Consider the following 26,156-nt stretch of genomic DNA (forward strand, 5'->3'; position numbering starts at 1 on the left):
GTCTCCTCAGTTCCCAAACGTTTACAGAGTGCTGTTAAAAGTAGAGGTGATGCAACACAGTGGTAAACATGCCCCTGTCCCAACTTTTCTGAAACATGTTGCTGACACCAAATTCAAAGTGAGCATATATTTTTCAATAAACAAAATTTCTCAGTTTCAACATCTGATATGTTGTCTTTGTACTATTTTCAATGAAATATAGGGTTTCCAAGAGTTGCAAATAGTCATATTCTCTGTTTATTTGCATTTTACACAGTATCCCAAATTTATGGATTTGGGGTTGTAGTAGTAGTAAATGCATCACAAGAAATGTGACCAAATACGTGCTATCTGCTACATATCAGAAGCCTTGATGTTTTATGTTGTGTGTGTTCCAGATACATCACCATTCTCCATTCATCAGCTTTAATGTTGTTTTCCACAGAGGTGATATCAACAAGTCAATCATACACACTTTCACATTATCTCTCTCACACACACACACACACACAGCTTATTTTTTAACCCACAAACACGATGACAGTTCTCTGACAGGTAGTACAGTGTGTGTGTGGTTTGAGGTTTGCAGAGGACATAGGCAGCTTGGTTTTTATAAAATTATAGAGTCACTTCTGAAGCATGACACAAATCACCCTTCCAGAGGATATGCAGTCGTCATGAGCATATTTTTCTTTCAGACTCCGGTCTCTAAGGTTGCGTTTACCTAGCTTGCTTGCTGCAACATGGACCAGACTTTTTAGTAGCCTTTTCACATTAGCTACTATTAAAAAGAGACGGCCTTTCGATTTCATCAAATCAGTGAAATTTAGTTCCCTCTGAAATGTGGTCCTTGTGATGTATGTATATTTCTGTAATATCTCACAAAATACCAGGCCATTCTGTGGCTGGGAGTTATTTAATTTGAGGGGATTCCCTAGCAAATAATGTACATGAAATCACTCACTTTGCGCAATCAAGCACGGATATATCACAGATGCTAGTAATTTACAGATTGGTCACGGATGTTTCAGTAGATTACAGATTTCATACAGACGATACATCATGGATGGTTAATTTCATGGATGTTGTTACGAGTCTATGGAACAATGACACAGACGTCACAAAGATTGTCTCCACGGTGACGTTATCTGCCAAATGGTAGCTACATGATGGAGGTAGAAGCGTCAGATAAAGTCGAGCCAATACTCACTAATCGGCAGACAAGTCTTGCGATAAGAGATGTGGAACATCTAATAATCTACAGAGAACACAACTTTGAAATGGCATTTTTACCAAAAGGGGGTGAAGTTTACATATTTCACGCAAAGACTGATGTGGAAAAGAAGTTTACATCCTGTTGATGCCAAACTTTAAGAACATTGCAGTGTTCCATTACATCAGTGATGAATCTATCTAAACTGAAGGCACATGGAAATTGCATAAAGCAAACAAAAATATTCATAAGACCAAAGCCTTCGGTCATTAAAAAGATGGAGGAGACGGTAAAAAGCAACACGGACTGACCGAAGTGTCCATAAATTATACAAAGTCCATAGGCACAGGAAAGAAGGCAGAAATCACAGACATGCCACGGAATGTCTGTCAAATTCATCACCTCAAAGAGAAAAACAAAACCGAAGAAAGGCCGAATAAAGATGTCCTAATAAATTTGCAAGCAACTGCATATGAAAAAGGATTTGTTCATTTTATTGCAACTGTTCTGGATCTTATTGTAATTTTAGGCATGGAAGACATTGAACGAATTAAACCAAAGTCTACTGCTGAAGTTCATAATTAAAATATATCTTACCTGCATTTATATGTTTACTTTATTAATTCACTATTGACATTTCATGGAAAATATCATACCTGTAAATAAAAAGAGCCATACTTTGTATTATACGTTTTATTTTCCGTGAATCCGTATTCCGTGACTCGTCCATATTTTGTAAACTGTGACTACAGCGGAAGACAATATCGAGTTCTACTCTTCTCAACCAAGATGAATCTGAAGCAGAGTAAACCCAGGCTTCAACTGGGCATTATGCTAGATGAAAGCCTTACGTGGAAGGAACATTCTGACTTTGTCTACAATACTTCCGTCATGTGTTCAACACTGTCTCACTTTTAAAGCTGCAAAATGTGTTTACCATAGTATAATCGAACCAGTTCTAAACTATGCTGACCGTACATGGGGTAGTTTATCCACTGGAAGTTGCACAAACTTGGAGGCTACAAAAAAAATAAAAAATAAAAAAGCTCGCGTTATCGCCAGACGAGACTCCTCTAAAGATGCTATAGAAGTTTTAAAGTGGGTTGATTTAAAGATAAACAGAAAAATTCATAAGTGTTTGCTAGTATTTAAATGCCTTCATAATTTAGTTCCTAAATATTTGAGGAATTATTTCACTAGGAACTCAAGTATTCATAATTATAACGCTCAACATAAATCTGACCTGCATTTACCAAAACCTAAGCTTATGCTTGGAAAACAAAACTTTTAGATATTCAGGTTCAATACTTTTTAATTCATTGCCAGCAAATATTGAATTGAATGAATTTGAATGAATTTATTTTTGAATGAATGGATTTATTTTTTTATTTCGAACATGTATAAAAAATGTATGTAACTATTTGTACATACAAAAAGAAAGAAAATGAGAAATTTAAAAAAATAAATAAAGAACTAAGACATTACAAAACACCGCACATTGTTCGAAAAAGGAGTGGGAAGAAGTACAATACTTTTTTTAAATTTCTCACCCCTTTTTAACTACCCCGAAATCCAAACTACATTAATACACCTATAAAAATATATACCATATATACACTTCATGAATATCTATATCAATATATAATTACAAAAATAAATATATACTACATACCATATATACACTTCATAAATATCTATATAAATGTATAACTACAAAAAAAATTATATATATACACACTTAATAAATATCTATATAAATATATAATTACAAAAATAAATATCTACTACATACCTATCCCTGTAAATATAAATACATAAACTATCCCCATAAATAAATATATACCATATACTAAGTTAGTTCTAATATAACAAATCAACCCTTAAATCAACTGCGTCTCTAAAATCAATTTAAAAAGCTCATTAGGTCATATTTTCCATAGTTTTATTTATATTATATAATTATGATGCTTTTGTTAGTTTCATACATCTTTTTCTTAATTTTATTGTTTTTTTTCCCCTCTTAAGACCATAATGGTAGTTGTAATTAATTTTTTAATCATAATGAGATTTTTAAAGATTATGGTTATGCATTTTTGAAATTGTAAATCAGGATAGTTTTTGCAGAGCCCCTATGGATACCAGCTGTGCTGAATGGGCTACCCTGCTGAAATAAAGTTTATCTATCTATCTAACTGGAGAGCTGAAGAATGGAAAAACACCAGGGAATGGAAAAAAACATTGGGAACAGACAGACAAACAAACAAATGGAGACAAAAACAATCTTCTCCAAAACAGTTGGCAGAGGTAACCAGCACACATCTATCCTGGCCCTCTTTTCTCCCATTTTCCTCTTTTGTCTTTGTAGAGACAGACATGTCTGACGAACATGATGAAATGTTCCAAGAAGGCATTTACCAAAGTGCAAGCTCACTCTGCTGATGCTCTGATTAATATTTGCCAACCTGCTTCCACTACTGAACATTTAGAAATGATGTTTTCCCTCATGCTCTCACAGACATGACACCGAGGCTCATGAATATTAATTTATTCATTTCTCTACAGTAACTGCTCAATCCTATTCACGGTCGCAGTGGATCCTGAGCCTTTCCTGGGGACCCCTGGGCATAAGGCAAGAATATACCCTAGATGGGTTCATTCAGGGGGCACCAAACGCACGCACACAATCTTGTAAGCTGGCAAATCAATTTGAGAGCGCTGGCTAAAGGATTACTAATGTAAGATGAGGAAAGGATGGTACTTCCAGGGTGTCCGCTATAATCAGAGAATTCAAAACACCTACACAACCATCAGTTATTCCAGATTCATGTGTCGAAGTGGCTTATCTTCTGCGAATTTGTTCAAACTTCATCACTAAGGAGTTGGTGGTGGACTTTAGGAAGCAAAGGACCAGTCTGAGCCCAGTCACCATCAAGGGAACGGCGGTGGACAGCATGGAGGAATACAGGTACCTGGGCGTCCATATAGATAGTAAACTGGACTGGGGGGCACAGACACCCTATACAAGAAAGGTCAGAGCTGCCTGTTTTGACTCAGGAAACCCAGGTTTTTCAGTGTCTATAGAACCATGCTGCAGATATTTTATCACTCTGTGGTAGCCAGCATCATTTTCTACACTGTGGTATGCTGGGGCAGCAGGGTGAAGGCAACTGATGCCAACAGACTCAAGCTCATCAGGAAAGCTGGGTCCGTTCTGGGTGTGGAAATGGAGTCGTCAGATACCCCTTTTCCACCAAATCAGTTCCAGGGCTGGTTCGGGGCCAGTGCTGGTGCTGGTTCACAACTCGTTCAACTTGCGAACCAGCTGAGAACCAGTTTGCTTTTCCATAGCTCAGGGTGCTAAGGGGAGCCATGTCATTACGTCACTGTATACGTCAGTGCGTTTGCATAAACCTTAGCGCGAACATCGAAGCAACAACAACACAGAGAAGAAGAAGAAGAAGAAGCAGCAGCAGCAACAATGGATGACTGCTGCTTTACTGCATCCATGATATCTTGTCGCTTATTTAAAAATGGCGCCCTCTCGCGGTCTTGCTATTGTTGTTGGTCTTAACAACTCCACCCCCCCGCTGACGTAAGCGGTTCTTTCCTCTAGCCCAGCAAAGAGCTGGTGCTACCCTGGAACCATTTTTTCTGGCCCAGAGTCAGTTCTTTGTCAGTGGAAACAGAAAACCCGGTTCCAAACTAAGCACTGGCCCCAAACCAGCCCTGGAACTGATTTGGTGGAAAAGGGGTAAGAGGGGGATGCTGAGGAAACTTCAGTATTATGGACAATCCCTCCCACCCCCTGCATGACACAGTGGTGTCACATCAGAGCACCTTCAGTGGGAGACTGAGGCCACCAAGGAGCAACACAGAACGCCACAGGAGGTCTTTCCTATCGGTGGCCATCAAACTATAGAACTCCTCCCCCTCCTGCAGGACGGGTAGCTGATCAACCAAGACAATAACACCAATATCGTCCAAAAAACAGTTGTCGTGTGCAGTAATGTCCCCCCCGCCCCAACGCCATGTATAATATTTACTTTCCCCATCAGGTTAACCTCTTACATAACTTACCTTATTTCTATTGTTAGAAAGCCAACTATCTAGGCACTGTTTTGTTTTTCCCTCCACTCCCCATCTTAATTTTGTAGTTTAGCCCCTTATGTAACCTTCAGTATTTCTATTGCTATTTTATTGTTCTATTAGGCACTGGGGTGGTTTTTTTTTTTTAGGCATTTACTTCTTGTACAGTTTTATTTTACATACAGTTTATTTTCAGCTTGTATTGTTGCATTTTAACATACTGTATTGTTATCAAGCGATTTCTGGCACAATAATTTCCTTCGGAATTAATAAAGTTTTATCTTATTTGTTAGGGATTTTTAGGAGCTGTGATCATAACAGTTAGCTCATTAGTTATAATCTGTTAGAACACGAGTTAATACAAGACTGTAACTCTATATAAAACCATTCAGTGGAACTGTCCTTGCAAATGTTCATTGTCTGAGTTCTTATAAATGAGAAAGGAGATTTGAGAAAGCTGTACCTTTGCTGAAGGAAGCCGATGAAGGGTGCAACACCTGACCCTGGCCCTACCATCACCATTGGAACCGTGGGGTCAGAGGGCAAGTGGAAGGTGTTGTTGAGACGAGGACTGACGTGGACCTGAGAGAAGAAAATATATTAATGACAGAGTTTTGCTTTATTTCAAATGACTGCCCACTGCAACACAAGACATAACTGAATTATAATTAACTTTGACATTTATCTGATATCGACATGGATCAGACTCCTTTTATTTGAAGTGCTTCTTCCTAAGGTATTCTGCATGAACTGTGTGATGATTAACAGTTATTCCATGAAATTGAGTCATACAGGAGCTGATAACCGACGAGGCGCATAGCACTGATAAGCCATGTACAATGAGATTGAGTGGAATAACTGTTTTATTCTATCCACATTCACTGGATTTTGAGAAACAGAGCATTTTTATTTTTTGCAAATTCAATCAACAAAAACTTTATACAAAACGTCCGACAATATCATTTCCACTTAGAATGGAAAAAAACTGGTGAAATGACAGTAGCAATTTGTGAAAAAAATGCTATTATAATAATAATTTCTTGAAAAAAAAGATACATTCTTACCATTAAATACTTTTATAGCATATTTTGTTGCTTTTTTTTTGGGGGGGGGGGGGGGGGGGTTGTTTTCAAGTAGTTTTTATTTCATCCTCGGTTGGTTCAGCATCACACTCTGCCATTTTGTTTTTCTCTACTCATGGTATATGAGCTGATATCCTAGTAGTAGAGTAGCCAATCAGAGTGCGCGATTGCTCATATCCAGTGAATGTGGATAGAATAATACAGGATACAGCAATGAAGAAATGTGGAAACATTCGTTAATATTATTATGTAAGGAATAAACTACAGGGTGGAGTGATGCAACCACCATGAAGCAGTTACCATTACCCTGTCCTTCATTATCTTCCTATAAAAGTATGGCCCAGAGTCTTTTACTCTACTTATAGCATAGGAATTTGTCAACTCAAAGATTTTCACTTCATAACGAATGACACTGCTTACTTTTTATCCATTAAAATGATTACTTCCTTTTTTCTACTTGACAAAAAAAAAAAATGCAGTTTGCCATGTTCCAAATGGTCACCTTCCACCATACAAGTCCCTGTGAATTATCTGTGACTGAACAAACAATAATGTATTTGAATCTATGTGTTAATATAGGATGTATAATAAGTAACTACAAAGTGGCAAGCTAGCAAAATTAGGTAGATCGTTGTGGTGATGTCAGACGATCAGGTTTACTACTGATTGACCAGCTTTAACTTGTGAACCCAGAAACGTCAGAAAAATCAGTACGTGCACAGGGTCATGCATACTGTGATGTCCTGAAATCCTTGATATTGGATTATACAAATTTTCCTACTTGCAATTTAGCACATCATCCTGCTAGAACTTTGCTCACCCATTCAAGGATTCTTCATAGCCTCATGCACTCTGGACTAACCTTGGGCAAGGTTGAATAATCTACACTCTCTTGTGAAGCCTGTTTTGTCCCATAGGGCTCGATGATGGTAGACACGCAATCTGCTAGCCATCCTGTACACAATCCTGTCCTCTCTGGATGCTCAGCACATGCTGGAAACGCCACAATGCTGAACACGATATGGACCTTTCCAGGATGGCGCAGACTCGAGCTACACAATAACACACAAGGTTATAAGGACAGAACCGTTAGACCTCTTATACATCGTATATCATTATCTTTCAGTCCACTTGTGCAGAACCCTGCTGACCAGACATTAATATTTCAGTGGCCTAATGTTGCTGCTGGACAGAAGAAAAAAAAAAAAAAATAGCAGCATCATTACACTCCATCATAAGCATTAGCAGAGATGTGGAGCCTCTTGGAAAACAAATGAGCACATCAGGCACATCAGAATGCAGCATCCTTACACTCCATTGATTAGAATGAATGGGTTCAATGCCAGCGTGCAGAGCAAAGAATATCACCTTTAAGAACGATTCACATGGCCTTAAATAAGAACATCAAACATTTAATATGTGCCTATATTAAAAGAACATTTTGGCCACGAATAAAATGTATACAACATTCTTCTTCCTCCAAATGTAGTCAGTCAATCAATTAAGACATGTTTGGTATCCGAAGGGGAGGAGTCATGTAGCTACCAAGTAAGAGAAGCTTAGAGATACCAGTTGAGCACTGTGCGAACTGCAGACCTAAATCACACACCAGCCTTAAACTGCTTTGTTGAATTGTTCAGTATCTCAAACTTTTGTTTGGGGTCATTTCTGACACTACAGTGTCATGCAAAAGTATTCATCCCCCTTGGAGTTTGTCCTGTTTTGTCGCATTACAAGCTGAAATTAAAATGGATTTTTTTTGGGGGGGGATTAGCACCATTTGATTTACACAACATGCCTACCACTTTAAAGGTGAAAATTGTTTTTTATTCTGACACAAACAATAATTAAGATGAAAAAACAGAAATCTGGAGTGTGCATAGGTATTCATCCCCCAAAGCCAATACTTTGTAGAGCCTCCTTTTGCTGCAATTACAGCTGCAAGTCTCTTGGGGTATGTCTCTATTAGCTTGGCACATCTAGCCACTGGGATTGTTGCCCATTCCTCAAGGCAAAACTGCTCCAACTCCTTCAAGTTAGATGGGTTGAGTTGGTGTACAGCAATCTTCAAGTTATGCCACAGATTCTCAATTGGATTGAGGTCTGGGCTTTGACTAGGCCATTCCAAGACATTTCAATGACTGCACTGTAGCTTTAGCAGTATGTTTAGGGTCATTGACCTGCTGGAATATGAACCTTCATCCCAGTCTCAAACCTCTGGCTGACTCAAACAGGTTTTCCTCCAGAACTGCCCTGTATTTAGTGCCATTCATCTTTCCTTCAGTCCTGACCAGCTTTCCTGTCCCTGCAGATGAAAAAGATCCCCACAGCATGATGCTGCCACCACCATGCTTCATTGTAGGAATGGTGTTCTCAGGGTGTTGGGTTTGCACCACACATGCCATTTCCCATGAGGGCCAAAAAGTTCAATTTTAGTCTTATGTGATCAGAGAACCTTCTTCCATGTATTTGGGGAGTCTGCCACATGCTGCTGGGCAAACTCCAAATGGGTTTTCTTATTTTTTTCTTTAAGCAAATGACTCTTCTGGCCACTCTTCCATAAAGCCCCGCTCTGTGGAGTGTACAGCTTAAAGTGGTCCTATGGACAGATACTCCTATCTCCGCTGTGGATCTTTGCAGCTCCTTCAGTGTTCTTTTTGGTGTCTTTGTTGCATCTCTGATTAATGCCCTCCTTGCCCAGTCTGAGAGTTTTGGTGGGCGGCCTCCTCTTGTCAGGCTTGTAGTGGTGCCATATTCTTTCCATTTTGCTATAACTGATTTAATGATGCACCATGGGATATTGAAAGTTTAGGATATTTTTTATAACCCAACCCTGATCTATACTTCTCCACAACTTTGTCTCTGACCTGTTTGGAGTGCTGCTTGGTTCTCATGTTGCTTGCTTAGTAGTGTTGCAGAGTCAGGGTCCTTCCAGAACAGGTTGATTTATACAGACATCATGTGACAGATCATGTGACACTTTGATTGCACACAGGTGGATCTTAATCAACCAATTATGTGACTTATGATGTTAATTGGTTGGACCAGCTCTTATTTAGGGGTTTAAAACCTATGCACACTCCAGATTTTCATCTTCATTATTGTTTGTGTCACAATTTAAAATAAATTAATTAATTAAATAAAAATGCATCTTTAAAGTGGTAGGCATATTGTGTAAAACAAATGTTGCTAATCCTCCAAAAATCCATTTTAATTCCAGGCAACAAAACAGGACAAACACCAAGGGGATGAATACTTTTGCAAGACACTGTATATCATGCCTTTCTTATCAATTGAAATAGCCAAAAAACACATCATAGTTCTATAAGTAATAGCACTAGACATCTTAAAACTGGAAAATTTTAAATCTTTTCAGCCCATAGTCGAGTGTCACGCCATGCAAGACTTGGATATGAGACGTGGCCTCAAGTCTGAAGGCAGAGCTGCATGTTAGAAGTAATTTAGGTGGTAGAGTGTGTGTGTGTGTGTGTGTGTGTGTGTGTGTGTGTGTGTGTGTGGTGGGGCATGATGCTGTGGCCAAAATTGTATTTTATTGTCTGTACACCTGAAATTTCAGAAACCATGAATATATTTCATGAAAATGACACCGAAGTGTTTTCATTTACTTTTTTAATCTTGCTTCGAGCATCTTCCTGCATAGATCATGGTGAGTAAGGAGCAGGTTATAAAACTGCCTAAAGACGTCGAAAAGCTTGCTGGCTATGTATCATTTCCTCACACGATAAAAGTTCAGTGTGTAATTAGCTACAAGCTGTCAAAATGTCCGCGACACTCCTGTACCACAGTCGGAATAAACTCTTTAAAAGCAATTTTTTTTTCCTTTTTCACTTTTGAGAGTAATCAGACTTTAAAAACACAATAACTTTTCATGTGATTTGAGATACATGGAAAAGAAAAACATTTTAGGAAAATCTTCAGCTTTTTGAAATTATACAACACATAAGCGCTAACTGACAACTAATCAACAAAATCAATACTAAAAATAATTGGCAATGAAATTCATTTTTGATTAGTAGAATGCGTTATGAAGTATGCTACGGTCTGTGCTACATCACTTCATAAAACCACATTTGACTTAAACGGCACAGCAAAAAAGAAACTTTACAGTACACTACTCTGCTGGACTCATGACAAGTTGTGCTTTAACGCGAGTAATATTACCGTTTGTTTCTGAGGATGTGAAAAACAGTGGAAGTGTGATGTCCCTGCTTGAACTATCCATACTAAAATGGTACAGATTTTTCCAACCTTGTCCAGTTTTTGAAGCTATTTGAATCAATTAGCTTGTAAGAAGTTAAACTATTTTTCCTACCCAGTAGGGTCGACTGTATGTTCTTAGCATATCCAACAAGATCAACTGTGAGCTACTGCTCACTTACATATACCCCTGCTCTTGCTTATATCAGAATGCAAGCAATTGAAGGAATAGGACACTTAGTATGAAATGTTGACCTCAACAAATAATTAACCCTGAAACAAGTAAAGAGCAGTGTTCTCCCCAGGGATTTCAAATAGCATCCTGGTAAACGGTCATCTTGAAATAGCATTTTCCATCCATTATCTGTAGCCGCTTATCCTGTTCTACAGGGTCGCAGGCAAGCTGGAGCCTATCCCAGCTGACTACGGGCGAAAGGCGGGGTACACCCTGGACAAGTCGCCAGGTCATCACAGGGCTGACACATAGACACAGACAACCATTCACACTCACGGTCAATTTAGAGTCACCAGTTAGCCTAACCTGCATGTCTTTGGATTGTGGGGGAAACCGGAGCACCCAGAGAAAACCCACGCAGACACGGGGAGAACATGCAAACTCCGCACAGAAAGGCCCTCGCCGGCCACGGGGCTCAAACCCGGACCTTCTTGCTGTGAGGCGACAGTGCTAACCACTACACCACCGTGCTGCCCTGAAATAGCATTTTGCTTCTTGAAATAGCGTCAAAATCATGTTTTGTAAATACGTTCAGTCGGTAAGTAGGAAGTTGATGTGCAACAGACCTGAAAACAGCATACACGGTATAGAACCCCAAGCTGAAGTTTGGTACCAAGTGGCTATGATTTGTGGTTGCTGAGAAAAAGGGTGTTCTGGACGAACGGAGATACGAACAGACGGATGGACAGAGGTAAGCCAGTATGCCCCCCCCTCAGAGTGGGGTATTATAATAATAATAATAATAATAATAATAATAATAATAATAATAATAATAATAATAAAGCTGTATACATGTCTTGTGTGTCAAGTCATTAGGTCTCCATCCTGCTTTCAGTTCACATCAAAAATGCTCCTAAAAAGAGTCAATTTAGTCATTCTGGGCATTGAAACCTGTAAACTTTTGACTCGATTCTATACGCTGAAAATGATTTAACCTCTGTGCACACACAGCAAGCAAAATGAATTCAGCATCAGAGGGTTGCAGTCAGTGAAACAGGCAGCAGATATTTATTTTGCTGTTATTCTGAATTTGTCTGGTCAGTATTTGAACAAACAAGGGCTTGAAATACAGATAAGACGCACAGATGCAAAACGCACACAGTGTGGCAAGTCATAATAAAGCGAGGGGTAGAAAAGATGTACATAATACCATCACCCTGCATTAGTTTGGGTGTCTCATTTGACTGGCGTGAATGCTTGATAATATTCTAATGTTGTGACAGGTTATCTAATAAATATCAGTCATTTACTGTAGTTAGTGATCTGTTATTTAACGAAGCCTAGTTATGAAAGATGTCTGTACTACTGTTGATGAAAATGCTGCAAAAGAATAGTTTTAAAATGTTTTGTATTTAATACATTCAAAAAAATTACAACTAAATTGATTAATCTGCATAATTTTTCAATTAGTCAAGTATCAAAAAGGCCTACAGTACAGTAAAATCATAGATTAATATGGATTTATGGGATTGTTCCTATAGATACAAAGGTTGTATTTTGCTGTCTTCATCTTAGGCTACTATACAGTACCAGTCAAAAGTTTGGACACCCAAGTCAATGGTTTTTAATTAATAAAAATAATGAAGTCGTCACTTCATGTCTTAAAGTAATGATGGCTGTAGTTTCTCTTTACTTAGTTGAGCGTTTCTTGATACGATATGGATTACTACAGTTGTGGAATAGGGCTGTATGATTTATTATTTGTGTGATCTCAAATGCATTAAGAACGCAAGAAATTTCACTAGGTGGCACGGTGGTGTAGTGGTTAGCGCTGTTGCCTCACAGCAAGAAGGTCCGGGTTCGAGCCCCGTGGCCGGCGAGGGCCTTTCTGTGTGGAGTTTGCATGTTCTCCCCGTGTCCGCGTGGGTTTCCTCCGGGTGCTCCGGTTTCCCCCACAGTCCAAAGACATGCAGGTTAGGTTAATTGGTGACTCTAAATTGACCGTAGGTGTGAATGTGAATGGTTGTCTGTGTCTATGTGTCAGCCCTGTGATGACCTGGCGACTTGTCCAGGGTGTACCCCACCTTTCGCCCGTAGTCAGCTGGGATAGGCTCCAGCTTGCCTGCGACCCTGTAGAAGGATAAAGCGGCTACAGATAATGAGATGAGATGAGAAATTTCACTAATTCACTATTGACGAGGCACAGCTGTTAATTCAAAAGCATTCCAGGTGACTACCTCATGAAGCTGGTTAGATAACGCCAATAGTGTGCAAAGCATCATCAAGGTAAATGCTGGCTACTTTGAAGTCTAAATCGTCAAAATACAGAAAACCTATGAACGAGTAGGGGTGTACAAACTTTTGACTGGTGCGGTGTGTATCAACTACAATTAAAGCAAGTGGCTGTAGGTTGTGTACATTCCTACACTGAAGATGAATAAATATAGAGTTAGAATAATGCCATTAGAAATTTGAATCTAAATGCAAAATTAGATTCTGAATTTGAAATGTGATCATTTTAATTTTGTATTATAACCATTTAATATTTAAAAATCTAAAAATAGTGCATTTCACACCACAGGGTGCGGGATTGAATGTTTGAAATTCAAACTGAAGGACATGTATAACTTCCTAAAAAGTGTGTGGTTTAATTCATATTTTCTCTTTTGAAATAACACGTGGGAAACCTGCAGGCAAAAGCAGTTGAACACAGGACTGACTTTTTCCTTTCCCTGAGCAGATCACGTGATCTTTCAAATGTTTCCCAAATAACGAACCCTTTATTATTCCACCCTTTAAGTAGGACAGATTCGTCTCGGATATCCACGTGCTGTCCAAAAACCCTGCCCATCTAGGCAACCTTGCCCCAAATAGAGCACAAGGCTGTTAATATTGTGGTAAATAATATAGTTGACGATGGTAACTTGCGTGTTCAAAAACAGGGGTTTCTTACCTCGCGGCTGAGTATGCTCTTGGCTGCAGCTTCGGTAAATGTTCTGTAATAAAGCAAAGGACATAAGGTTACACGTGCTGACATATAAAGATGGCGTTAAGGGCATTTCATATTATCATCATCATATACAGGACAGCGCTTAACACACAATTCTGCTTCCAAACTTTGAGCCAAGCCTTATACCTTGTAGTGATACCACACTACTGACGAAAAGTGATCAAAAGTGCTTCTTCTTCAAAAAAGAGCTTCTTGAACTTGTGACTCACATTCTGTATGGTCTCTCATGGATACCATAAACAAAAGGTTTTGCAAACAACAAAAACAGTTACTAACAACTGCTGCAGTAATCATAAAGACTTTTGTGCTCATCCCAGGACTCACTCACAACAGAAGGTGATGTAAACTATCTGGAGTTACCCAGAAGAAGATGGCTCCTCTAGGAGTCTGGTTCTTCTCAAGTTTTCTTCCTCACAAGCCTCTGGCTTGCTCATGAGGGAACTGAATCGACATCCAGGTTTCAGTATTTCAATAAACACATTCTGTACATCTATTGTTAAAAAGGGCTTTCCAAATAGAATTGAAACGAAACTGCACCCCAAGATGCTATGCCTTTCCTACTGTTTTAGCTTTTTTACATCTTTATGAACGTTTTTATGGATAACCGTTATACAGTGTCAGAAACCACACTATCAAATTTGTTATAGATTTAAAAAATAAAAACAAACTAGGTCATGACTGAGAAGTGCAATGACAAAGTCGTGGCTGTAAGTTTCCTGCACTTATTAGAGACACAGTACAAACTCAGACCAAAAAAAAAAAAACCATCATGAGTGCATCTCATTTTTGGATTTAAGGATTAAATATTTCAAGCAAGGGCGGCACGGTGGTGTAGTGGTTAGCGCTGTCGCCTCACAGCAAGAAGGTCCGGGTTCGATCCCTGTGGCCGGCGAGGGCCTTTCTGTGCGGAGTTTGCATGTTCTCCCCGTGTCCGCGTGGGTTTCCTCCGGGTGCTCCGGTTTCCCCCACAGTCCAAAGACATGCAGGTTAGGTTAACTGGTGACTCTAAATTGACCGTAGGTGTGAATGTGAGTGTGAATGGTTGTCTGTGTCTATGTGTCAGCCCTGTGATGACCTGGCGACTTGTCCAGGGTGTACCCCGCCTTTCGCCCGTAGTCAGCTGGGATAGGCTCCAGCTTGCCTGCGACCCTGTAGAACAGGATAAAGCGGCTAGAGATAATGAGATGAGATATTTCAAGCAGCTATTACATATCTGCTCTGCTCTGGACTGGAGTTAAGCAGAAAAATAACATGGTTAATCTTCATGGCAGCAAGAGCTACAAAGAACAAAATCAGCCATTTGCTTGTGTTTAATAAAATTTTAAGGCTTTGGGCTACTGATCAGAAGGTCATGAGGTCAATTTCCAGTGCTGCCAAGCTGCTACTATGACACCCTCGAGGCCGTTAACTTTCTCTGCTGTAGGGATGCTATATCATGACTGACCATGCACTGTTACCTCAGCCAGGTATGTACCCATACTCTCACCCATAGTCAGCTGGGTTAGACTCCAGCTCGCCTGCGACCCTGTAGGACAGGATAAGCAGCTACAGATAATGGATGGATGGATAAAATATTCTTCTAAAAAGGTTTTAATCAAGCTTTTTGTTCCTCTGTGTTGTATTTTTTTTTGCTTTCCAGAGACATGAACACTATTTAACTGAAGCGAGGGAGCAAGTTGGAGTTTGTGTGATTTTACTGCCACCTAGTGAATCACCAAAACCATTGCCATAAACATGCAAGATATGTTAAACCTTTCTTTTAAAGATACTGAACATGCTTTTTATTGTTACTTTGGTTTGTATGTACAGGTGTTTGACTCTCTACCAGATACCCATGTTGGCAAACAACTATACAGTCCCCTCCAAAAGTACTGGAATGACAAGGCCAGGTTTTTTTGCTACATACTGATGCTCTTTTCTTAGCTTCAAACTAGTTTGCTTTTCTCCCATAGGCAGCCCACTGGTCTTGATGTTGGTTTATCCTTTTTAACAATAAATGTAATCTTCACAGTTGAAACCCAGGGCTCAAACCAAGAGTAGACATTCAGAGCTATTAAAATCAACAATCTAATAGGGCACACCTGGGCAACAAGAAACGCCTGTCAGTCACATGTTCCAATATTTTATGATCACTTGAAAAATGAGAGTATTCACACACACACAAAAAAAAAACCTTGCTGTTCCAATACTTTCGGAGGACTGTATAACCATATTTGCACCTCTGGAACCATTTCACAAATTCATGAACTTTTTAAGAACTCAGCACCTTGGGACATTAGTGACATTATTGCTGCAGAGTGCATTCCAATATTCTAAATTATGCCTTTCACGTCCTTGTTTCATTTCCTTGCTTTGTAGTTTCTCCCTCTGAGGACAAGAGGAAAGGATGCAAGGAAAGTAAAATAAGGACAGGAGGAACGGAGGACAAATGTATTTGCTAAATGAGGAGACATCCTTGCTCACTGATGCATCACTTTAAAAGTGGCTCACTTAATAAGGACATGTTGCACAGGTATTAATATAGACAATATAGTGTGATTACACGCTTAATAAAAATAGAAATATGTTCATCACACATTTAAGTGTTGCTTTAGGCTACGTAATTGTTTACCAAGTCTTGTCATTTCTCTTTTTTTAGGTTAGGCACATTTTTATGGAATTATAGGATCTTTCTGGAAGTCTCGATCCTCAGAAGGTTCATAATAACATAGATATACACTCACTGGCCACTTTATTAGGAACACCCATCCATCCACCTGCAGTCTTATGCAGTTCCCTAATCAGCTGATCCCTTGACAGCAGCACAATGCATAAAATCATGCAGATACAAATGAAGAGCTTCAGTTAATCTTCACTTCAAACATTAGAATGGGAAAAATTGTGATTTTTTTTTTTTTTACTTTCACTGTGGCACTGTGGGTGTTGGTTTGAGCCAGATGGACTGGTTTGAGTATTTCAGAAACTGCTGATCTCCTGGGGTTTTCACACACAACAGTCTCTAGAGTTTACACACAATGGTGCGAAAAACAAAAAACACTGAGTAAGCAACAGTTCTGTGGGTGGAAACAAACGCCTTGTTGATAAGAAAGGTCAGAGGAAAATGGACAGATTGGTTCGAGCTGCCAGGAAGGATAGAGCAACTCATATAATAACTCTTTACAACCGTGGTGAGCAGAAAAGCATTTCAGCATGCAACAGCAGAAAACCACATTGGGTTCCAGTCCTGCAGCCAAGAACAGGAATCTTAGAATCAAAAACAAGTTCCTATTAAATTGGCCGGTGAGTGTATACTGTAGGGGTATCACGCTGTAGCTATGCAAAAGCAAAAAGCTGTCCATTACCTTCTAAGTTAAAGCAGTTGAGCATATGATCTTTCAAGAATGTTTTTTTTTTTTTTTACTCAGGTAAGATCATCTGTTCTTATTCAAATAGCTGATAATATTTAACAGTTATTTCACAAAATCGAGTCGTACATGAGCTGATAGCCGACAAGGCACGTAGGGTCGCGTTGGCGATAAGCCATGTACAACAAGATTGAGTGGAATAACTTTTATTCTATCCACATTCACTGGATTTTGAGAAACGGAGCATTTTTATTTTTAGCAAATTTGATAAACAAAAAAACTTTATACAAGACATCCGACAAAATCCTTTCCACTTAGAATGGAAACAAACCGGCAAAATGACCGTAGCAATTTGTGAAAAATGCTATAATAATAATAATAATAATAATAATAATAATTCTTGGGAAAAAAGAAAAAAAAGATACGTTCTTACCATCAAATACTTTTATTCCATATTTTTTGTTTGTTTGTTTGGCAGTTGGCAAACCAACTTAAAAGGTGCATTACTGCCAGTGACTGGGCTGGAGTGTGGAAAAGGGGATATGGGGGGCACAGTCTTTTATTTAACAAAACAAAATTTAAAAATAAAAGAAAAATGGTTGGGCGGCACAGTGGTGTAGTGGTTAGCGCTGTCGCCTCACAGCAAGAAGGTCTGGGTTCGAGCCCCGTGGCCGGCGAGGGCCTTTCTGTGCGGAGTTTGCATGTTCTCCCCGTGTCCGCGTGGGTTTCCTCCGGGTGCTCCGGTTTCCCCCACAGTCCAAAGACATGCAGGTTAGGTTAACTGGTGACTCTAAATTGACCGTAGGTGTGAATGTGAGTGTGAATGGTTGTCTGTGTCTATGTGTCAGCCCTGTGATGACCTGGCGACTTGTCCAGGGTGTACCCCGCCTTTCGCCCGTAGTCGGCTGGGATAGGCTCCAGCTTGCCTGTGACCCTGTAGAACAGGATAAAGCGGCTAGAGATAATGAGATGAGAAAAATGGTTTTTTTTCTATATTTCTGTTTCTTTTAAATACATCACAATTTTTGGGGTTTTGTTTTTGAGTAGAGTTTTTATTTCGTCCTCGGTTGGTTCAGCAACATGCTCCGCCATTTTGTTTCTCTCTACTCACGGTATATGAGCCGATTGGCTACTCTACTAGGCTATCAGAGCGTGCGACTGCTCATATCTAGTGAACCTGGATAGAATAAAAACTGAGCGACAGCCCCCAGATAAGAGAAACATATTCAACAAGTGTTGCCAGGCAAAACAAACCTCACCCAGTAGCACTTCTGATGAATATGAAGGAAGATCTCACGAAACAATGATTTTGACCTTTTTGGTGACCTTGACCTTGTGTGTGAACATACTTGGCCAATAAACATGGTTCTGATTCTGGTTCTCTGCTGCTCTCAGCCAATCAGAACACACCATACTGCGCAATTGTTACACTCTTACAGCACGATGACATAGTGCCTACTGCCTCCATATGAAGCAGTAGCCACAAAAACCTTGACCGGATGATCCCCAAAATTTGAGGTTCTATTTGAGACCAATGCCCATCTATCCTAAAAGTTTCATGAAGATCGGTCCAGCCGTTTTCCCGTAAGATCATTAACAAAACAAACCCGACCGAAAACAATACCTCGCCCCCGATGGGCTCCGTCCCAGGCGAGGTAATAATCACAACATCAGACAATCGAAAAATGACTTTTATGACTAAAACCTTTAGATAATCAGTGATGACGGTTTAACTGACCAATGAGGAGGCTGAGAGGAGGCGTGCAGGATGGAAAAGCACGCAGAAGGTCCAATATACACACGTTGGGGTTTCTCACGAATTTGTCATAATCTGCAGCTCCCTCACGACTACACAACTCCTGCAGTCGTCTCTTCTCCTGAACTTCCTGCGTGCAGTCTGCCAGAGATCGCAAAAAAGCCTGGAATACACACAAACACACACTTAGCCCTGATCTGCAAAGGCTATCGGTCTAAATCCTTAAAGCAAGTAAGAGAGCCAAGTATCTATTTGTGACAGTTTACCATGTTTAGCTATAATACAGGGGCATAAAATAGAACATTAATTTTTTTTAAATAGGCAAAACAATCAGTTCCATTGAAGAAGGCATGGTGCCTGCACTTGTCCTTTATAAAGGGGGTGTGGCCTCTGATTCCTTGATGCTAGCATTTTTAAAATTGTAAATAAAATGTAAAATATTTTTATTTAAATAAAAAAAAAAAAAAGTTTGAACAACATTCAAATCATATTTTATTCTACTAAAATGTCTCTAAATCATCTGATTTTATTGCATCATGCAGGTATGTGGCCTCCAACTCCACACAATTAATACCAAACTGTTTGCACTCGACTGAATCATTGCGTTCTACTGAAATGGCTCTGAATCATCGAAATTGTCTTGAATCATTAACTGTTTTAAATTTGATTTATTATACTCTATCCGAGTCAAAGCAGCACTGCCTCGCCGTCTCTCAGTCCCAGTCAAGGGGGTGTGGCCTCCCACTCCTCAAGTCCAACATTTTTTATTGAACCCAAACTGCGGTTATTGAACTATAGTGAGTTGTAGTGTGTCATACTGTAGCGACTCCGCATTACTGAATTATCCATCTTATTTTTCATTCAATGAATCATTGAGTCAATGTACAGTATGTTTTGTGTCAGACACCCCAGCCAAGGACATATAAAACGGTCAGTAACGCATTCTAATAATATTAAAAAAAATAAAATAAAATCCTTGTGTAAAAATACCTTTTTGGGTATACTCCTTATCTCCAAGCACCAAGTTAGAAGATACTGTAGAGTACAGTTTTCTGGGATGTACGGAGGAACTCGTGCTCCTGTGAATGCAAGCAAATGAAATGCTTCACTCAAAACTTAGATTATATAAAAAACACACACACACACACACACACACACACACACACACACACACACACACATTATATATATATACACACATTATATATATATATATATATATATATATATATATATATATATATATATATAAGTTTGGGGTCACCCAGACAATTTTGTGTTTTCCATGAAAAGTCACACTTTTATTTACCATCATAAGTTATAAAATGAATCGAAAATATAGTCAAGACATTTTTCTGGCCATTTTGAGCATTTAATCGACCCCGCAAATGTGATGCTCCAGAAACTCAATCTGCTCAAAGGAAGGTCAGTTTTATAGCTTCTCTAAAGAGCTCAACTGTTTTCAGCTGTGCTAACATGATTGTACAAGGGTTTTCTAATCATCCATTAGCCTTCTGAGGCAATGAGCAAACACATTGTACCATTAGAACACTGGAGTGAGAGTTGCTGGAAATGGGCCTCTATACACCTATGGAGATATTGCACCAAAAACCAGACATTTGCAGCTAGAATAGTCATTTACCACATTAGCAATGTATAGAGTGGATTTCTGATTAGTTTAAAGTGATCTTCATTGAAAAGAACAGTGCTTTTCTTTCAAAAATAAGGACATTTTAAAGCGACCCCAAACTTTTGAACGGTAGTGTACATACACACACACACACACACACACACACACACACATATATACATACTAGTGCTGTCAAGCGATTAAAATATTTAATCGCGATTAATGTCGCGACTGTCATAGTTAACTCGCGATTAATCGCAATTTAATCGCACATTTTTGTCACATGAAAAACCATTGTAATTCTCTTATCAGCATAAAGTGAATGGGCTTGCTCACCGTTCGGCGGGGGTACACGAGGGATCCGAGATCCCCTGAAACAGACATGAGATCCCTTGAAAACATGATTTGGGAAATGTTGGGGGATCTCTAAAATATTGGCAAAATGATGTTTATTGACATAGCAATCGTGTGTAACGGGAAGCATTTGCATATCCGAAGTGAGCGCGCGATGGAGAGTCGCGCTCTGAGACAAGCGCAAGCACCCCCCCAAGGGAAAATAAGGGACCCCCCCGAAAATATCGGCATAGTTCGAACACTGGTTGTACCAATGTTTTTTTTATTGCAGAGCATAACACGCCTTGTCACAGCCACTGCAAAGTGGGGCTGGAGCCGCCGATGGGAAAACGAAACTTAAGCCGAGCACCGTGGCTCTTCGGGGGAGGGCAGAGGACTCTGGCTGTGCGGGGCGTGGCATCATGTCGCAGAGCGTTAATCTCGCGATAAAAAAAATTATCGCCGTTAAAATTGAGTCAAGTTAACGCGTTAATAACGCGACATTTTTGACAGCACTAATACATACATATATACACAGATAGATAGATAGATAGATAGATAGATAGATAGATAGATAGATAGATAGATAGATAGATAGATAGATAGATAGGAGCATGTTGCTGAACCAACAGAGGATGAAATTTAAACTCTACTCGAAAACAAAACCCCAAAAATTATCATCAAGTACTTAAAAGAAAGAAGTAGCTAAAAAAAAAAAAAAAAAACTTTTGTCTCCCCCCCAATATCCCCTGTTCCACTCTCCAGCCCAGTCAGTGGCAGTAATGCACCTTTAAGTTGGTTTGCCAACTGCCAAAAAAAACCCTAAAGAATAAGAAAAACCACAAAAAAAAAAACCAACAAAAATATGGAATAAATGGATTTGATGGTAAGAACGGGTCTTATTTTCAAGAATTATTACTGCAGCATTTTTCACAAACTGCTCCTGTCGTTTCACCAGTTTGTTTACATTCTAAGCAGAAATTATTTTCTCGGATGTTTTGTATAAAGTTTTTATTTATCTAATTTGCAAAAAACAAAAATGCTCCGTTTCTCAAAATCCAGTGAATGTGGATAGAATAAAACAGTTATTCCACTCAATCTTGTCGTACATGGCTTATAGCCGACTCGGCGCTATGCGCCTCTTCAGCTATAAGCTCACGTACGACTCGATTTCATGGAATAACTATTTTATATAATAAGGACACACTATCACGACGTTCCAAGTTACTCCTTTAAAGTTTCAGTACCCTTCTTTTTGGTGTCTTTGTGCAGCTGCAGGTGAACAGAATGATTCTTTTTGTCATACAGCCCCAGTCTGTGAAGCAAATCCTCCACTTCCGTGTCTCTGTTTGGACAGAGGAGATCAAACGCATCGCCCGGCTGGTAAGTAATATTCTCATCCTGCAGGGATGACAAGAATCAGAGTGTGTTTATTTTTATTTGCATGCTCGAGAAGCTGATGAGATAAACACATGTCCATGTTAATCAAATGTACATCATGATGTTTGTTCATGATGCAACTGTAACCATTTGACTCAGTCATAACACAGTCATCATTTCATTTACAGAAACATCTGTGTGTTTCACTGCACCGTTCATCACTTTAACTAAAAGAACACAGGGTTCTCATTCATTGCATGTCATCACTTTCAGCTGTCAGATGTTGCTAAGGCTGAAGTCTGGCATACAACCATAATGATAAGAAAAAAAATAAATCAGGGTTTTGAACAAAAAAAATTTTTTTTAAATGGGTTTTTCTGCTAGTAATATACTTTGGGTGTTTTAATACATCACTATTAGGAAAAAATAAAGTCAGAAGTATAATTAGGAGAGCAGGACGGAAATGACAGGAAAAGTTGCTGTATGTTAATTTTAGGGCGGCACGGTGGTGTAGTGGTTAGCGCTGTCGCCTCACAGCAAGAAGGTCCGGGTTCGAGCCCCGTGGCCGGCGAGGGCCTTTCTGTGTGGAGTTTGCATGTTCTCCCCGTGTCCGCGTGGGTTTCCTCCGGGTGCTCCGGTTTCCCCCACAGTCCAAAGACATGCAGGTTAGGTTAACTGGCGACTCTAAATTGACCGTAGGTGTGAATGTGAGTGTGAATGGTTGTCTGTGTCTATGTGTCAGCCCTGTGATGACCTGGCGACTTGTCCAGGGTGTACCCCGCCTTTCGCCCGTAGTCAGCTGGGATAGGCTCCAGCTTGCCTGCGACCCTGTAGAAGGATAAAGCGGCTAGAGATAATGAGATGAGATGTTAATTTGAGAGCAAGGAAGGCAAAACATACCTTGATATCGAGCTCCAGCAAGATGGCAGATTTCACCGCATCATCTCGAGTTAAACAGAGTGCCCTCGAAATTGGCACTTCGTGAAAGCCTTGTGCAACAACGTGAAGTTCCTCCTACAAGAGAAATGTGGTTTAGCAGAAAAACTAAATAGTCTTTGCCTCAGGATTTGTCCAATTATGGTGTTTCAGTTGTACAGTCTTTGGTCATGTTTTTATTATTTCAATGTGAACACTTTTATTTGAATATTTTATTTTAATTGTTATTGCAGCGGGGCGGCACGGTGGTGTAGTGGTTAGCGCTGTCGCCTCACAGCAAGAAGGTCCGGGTTCGAGCCCCGGGGCCAGCGAGAGCCTTTCTGTGTGGAGTTTGCATGTTCTCCCCGTGTCCGCGTGGGTTTCCTCCGGGTGCTCCGGTTTCCCCCACAGTCCAAAGACATGCAGGTTAGGTTAACTGGTGACTCTAAATTGACCGTAGGTGTGAATGTGAATGGTTGTCTGTGTCTATGTGTCAGCCCTGTGATGACCTGGCGACTTGTCCAGGGTGTACCCCGCCTTTCGCCCGTAGTCAGCTGAGATAGGCTCCAGCTTGCCTGTGACCCTGTAGGACAGGATAAAGCAGCTAGAGATAATGAGATGAGATGTTATTGCAGCATTAGTAATACTATTTATTTAAATCTCATCTCATCTCATTATCTCTAGCTGCTTTATCCTTCTACAGGGTCGCAGGCAAGCTGGAGCCTATCCCAGCTGACTACGGGCGAAAGGCGGGGTACACCCTGGACAAGTCGCCAGGTCATCACAGGACTGACAGATAGACACAGACAACCATTCACACTCACATTCACACCTACGGTCAATTTAGGCCCTGTCCACACGGCAACGGATTCAGGTGAATCTGATAAAACTGTTTATCGTTTCGGCCTGGCGTCCACATGGCACCGGCGTTTTGGGTGCCCCAAAACGAAATCTTTTGAGAACGGGTTCCAGAGTGGAAAGATCTGGCAACGGCGCCGTTGCGAAGTCATCTGGATGAGTAGAACGGATTTGTTTACGATGACGTCACAACCACATGTGCTTCACGCCGGGTAGAAGTGTAACGAACTCGATGCGAGTTGTCAACAAATCCTATAACTTGGTTCATGAAACACGCTTACAAAATATTTTCACTGTGAATATTTATTGTGTAATGGTGCAAAGTGAGAGAGAGAGAGAGAGAGAGAGAGAGAGAGAGAGAGAGAGAGAGAGAGAATATAGCCCTTAGGGCAGAGTCAATCCCGCCAGCAAAAATAGGGAAAAAAAGGAGCGATCTCATCTCTTCAGATGTTGGTTTAAGTCCTACAATACATTCCTCAAAAAGGGCGTAGAAGAACAAATTAATCCATCAATGTGTAGCATTCAATTTATTCCGGACCATTAAAGATGCCGCCTTCCGCGTAGAATCATACGTCATCCTCGCCGCCATATTGGATGGGTCAAAGCAGAGAATAAAGATGCCTCATTCATGTGCTGCGTTTAACTGTACCAACAGGTTTGCCGTCCAAACGAGATCACATGGGATTACCTTTCACAGGTGAGACTGGAAAAATACTTTTTATTGTATTTGGTCATTATAACGTAATTTTACGAACAGATTTTTCTGACTTTGTGGCTAATATGAAGTCTCACGCATAATAGTTTATGCGCATGCGTCCTTACTTCTTCTATTGTTCTGGTGTCTCCGAAGGGACCGTCTTACACCGCCCCTAGAGGTGTGGCATGTGTATTGCATCGTTTTCAGCAAGCATTGCGTTGCCATATGTACCTGATATTTTACTGATCCGTTGCCCATGTGGACGCGATATTTTTTTTTTTAAATCTCGTTGCCGTTGTCATGTGGATGTAGCCTTAGAGTCACCAGTTAACCTAACCTGCATGTCTTTGGACTGTGGGGGAAACCGGAGCACCCGGAGGAAACCCACGCGGACACGGGGAGAACATGCAAACTCCACACAGAAAGGCCCTCGCCGGCCATGGGGCTCGAACCCAGACCTTCTTGCTGTGAGGCGACAGCACTAACCACTACACTACCGGGATGCCCTCGGAAAAATATTCTCCACTTTTTCCCTTGAAAAATAAAAATCAAAGAAGTATTCTTCACTTCTCTCTCTCACCTTCTTTTCTTGGGGGGATTCTTCCCAGTTTTCTCTCCAATTCGATCTTCCAGTTTACCAATTCCAACCTACCAGCCAACTCTCCCACATCATACGATAACTACCAGCCTGAGCGGTTGAAGGCTAACACATGCTTACTGGCCAGGTGACGCGCAGGATTATGGGACATGTGGGATTGTGAGATTATTTATTTTTGAGTGCTGAGTGCACAGCAAGAATTCTGCCGATGAACCAATGAACTATCATGCTATTAGCTAGCTAGTGATTAAGCCTAGCGGCTCCCAAGCAATCTTCCATGAAATGTGATCAAAACTTAACTGTATTAAAACAATACTGAACAGTCACTGTCTCTGACCTTTGTTCTTTGTCTGTCTTCCTGTAAACGACAGAGGAAAAAAAAAAAGCCTCACCTCTCCATTAGGCGCATCTCCCAAACACACCTCTAGGTAAGATGATGGAAGTGCAGGGATGCTGAGTGAAGACCGAGAGAGTGGAGCTATGGATCGATTCAAAGATGCCTCCAAAGGAGTTTCTGCATCCTGGGTCTCAGTTTCAGATTCCGTTTTGGATTTTCCTGCATCCACGTCGCTGATATCCAGCAGCTCAAGGCTTTGCGTCAACGACTCAAATTTCTCCTGGACGGCCACTGATTGATGACCGTTGCTCAGAGAAAGGTCACTAACGAGATCAGAGGCAGACATTTTGGCAAATATCTTCTTTAGAGCGTCCCAAAGTCCATCGATCCATGGGTCCACCACTACTTCCAGCCTGAAGAGGAACGAACAACTGATTTGAAATTTTTATTAAAAAAAATAATTACCTAAATTTTTTGCTCATCACAATGCCACAATAAGGAACCATTTTTGTCTTCTGTGGTTTATACAGTACAACATATAATTT

General features: G+C 40.2%; 1 protein-coding gene across 1 annotated transcript in view; it reads right to left on the minus strand.

Annotated features, from left to right (window-relative positions):
- mtrr (5-methyltetrahydrofolate-homocysteine methyltransferase reductase) overlaps nucleotides 1-26,156 on the minus strand; it is an 81,661-nt gene that overhangs the window by 35,616 nt on the left and 19,889 nt on the right. The window contains exons 5-12 of the mRNA XM_060899997.1: nucleotides 25,667-26,024; nucleotides 23,107-23,220; nucleotides 22,074-22,227; nucleotides 19,854-19,942; nucleotides 18,846-19,026; nucleotides 13,707-13,749; nucleotides 7,223-7,412; nucleotides 5,742-5,860 (exon numbers count right to left, since the gene is read on the minus strand). Coding sequence (XP_060755980.1) covers nucleotides 5,742-5,860; nucleotides 7,223-7,412; nucleotides 13,707-13,749; nucleotides 18,846-19,026; nucleotides 19,854-19,942; nucleotides 22,074-22,227; nucleotides 23,107-23,220; nucleotides 25,667-26,024 — 1,248 coding nt within the window. The remainder of the gene's footprint in view (nucleotides 1-5,741; nucleotides 5,861-7,222; nucleotides 7,413-13,706; nucleotides 13,750-18,845; nucleotides 19,027-19,853; nucleotides 19,943-22,073; nucleotides 22,228-23,106; nucleotides 23,221-25,666; nucleotides 26,025-26,156) is intronic.

The sequence above is a fragment of the Neoarius graeffei genome, chromosome 19, assembly GCF_027579695.1.
Source record: "Neoarius graeffei isolate fNeoGra1 chromosome 19, fNeoGra1.pri, whole genome shotgun sequence".
Classification (NCBI taxonomy): Eukaryota; Metazoa; Chordata; class Actinopteri; order Siluriformes; family Ariidae; genus Neoarius; species Neoarius graeffei.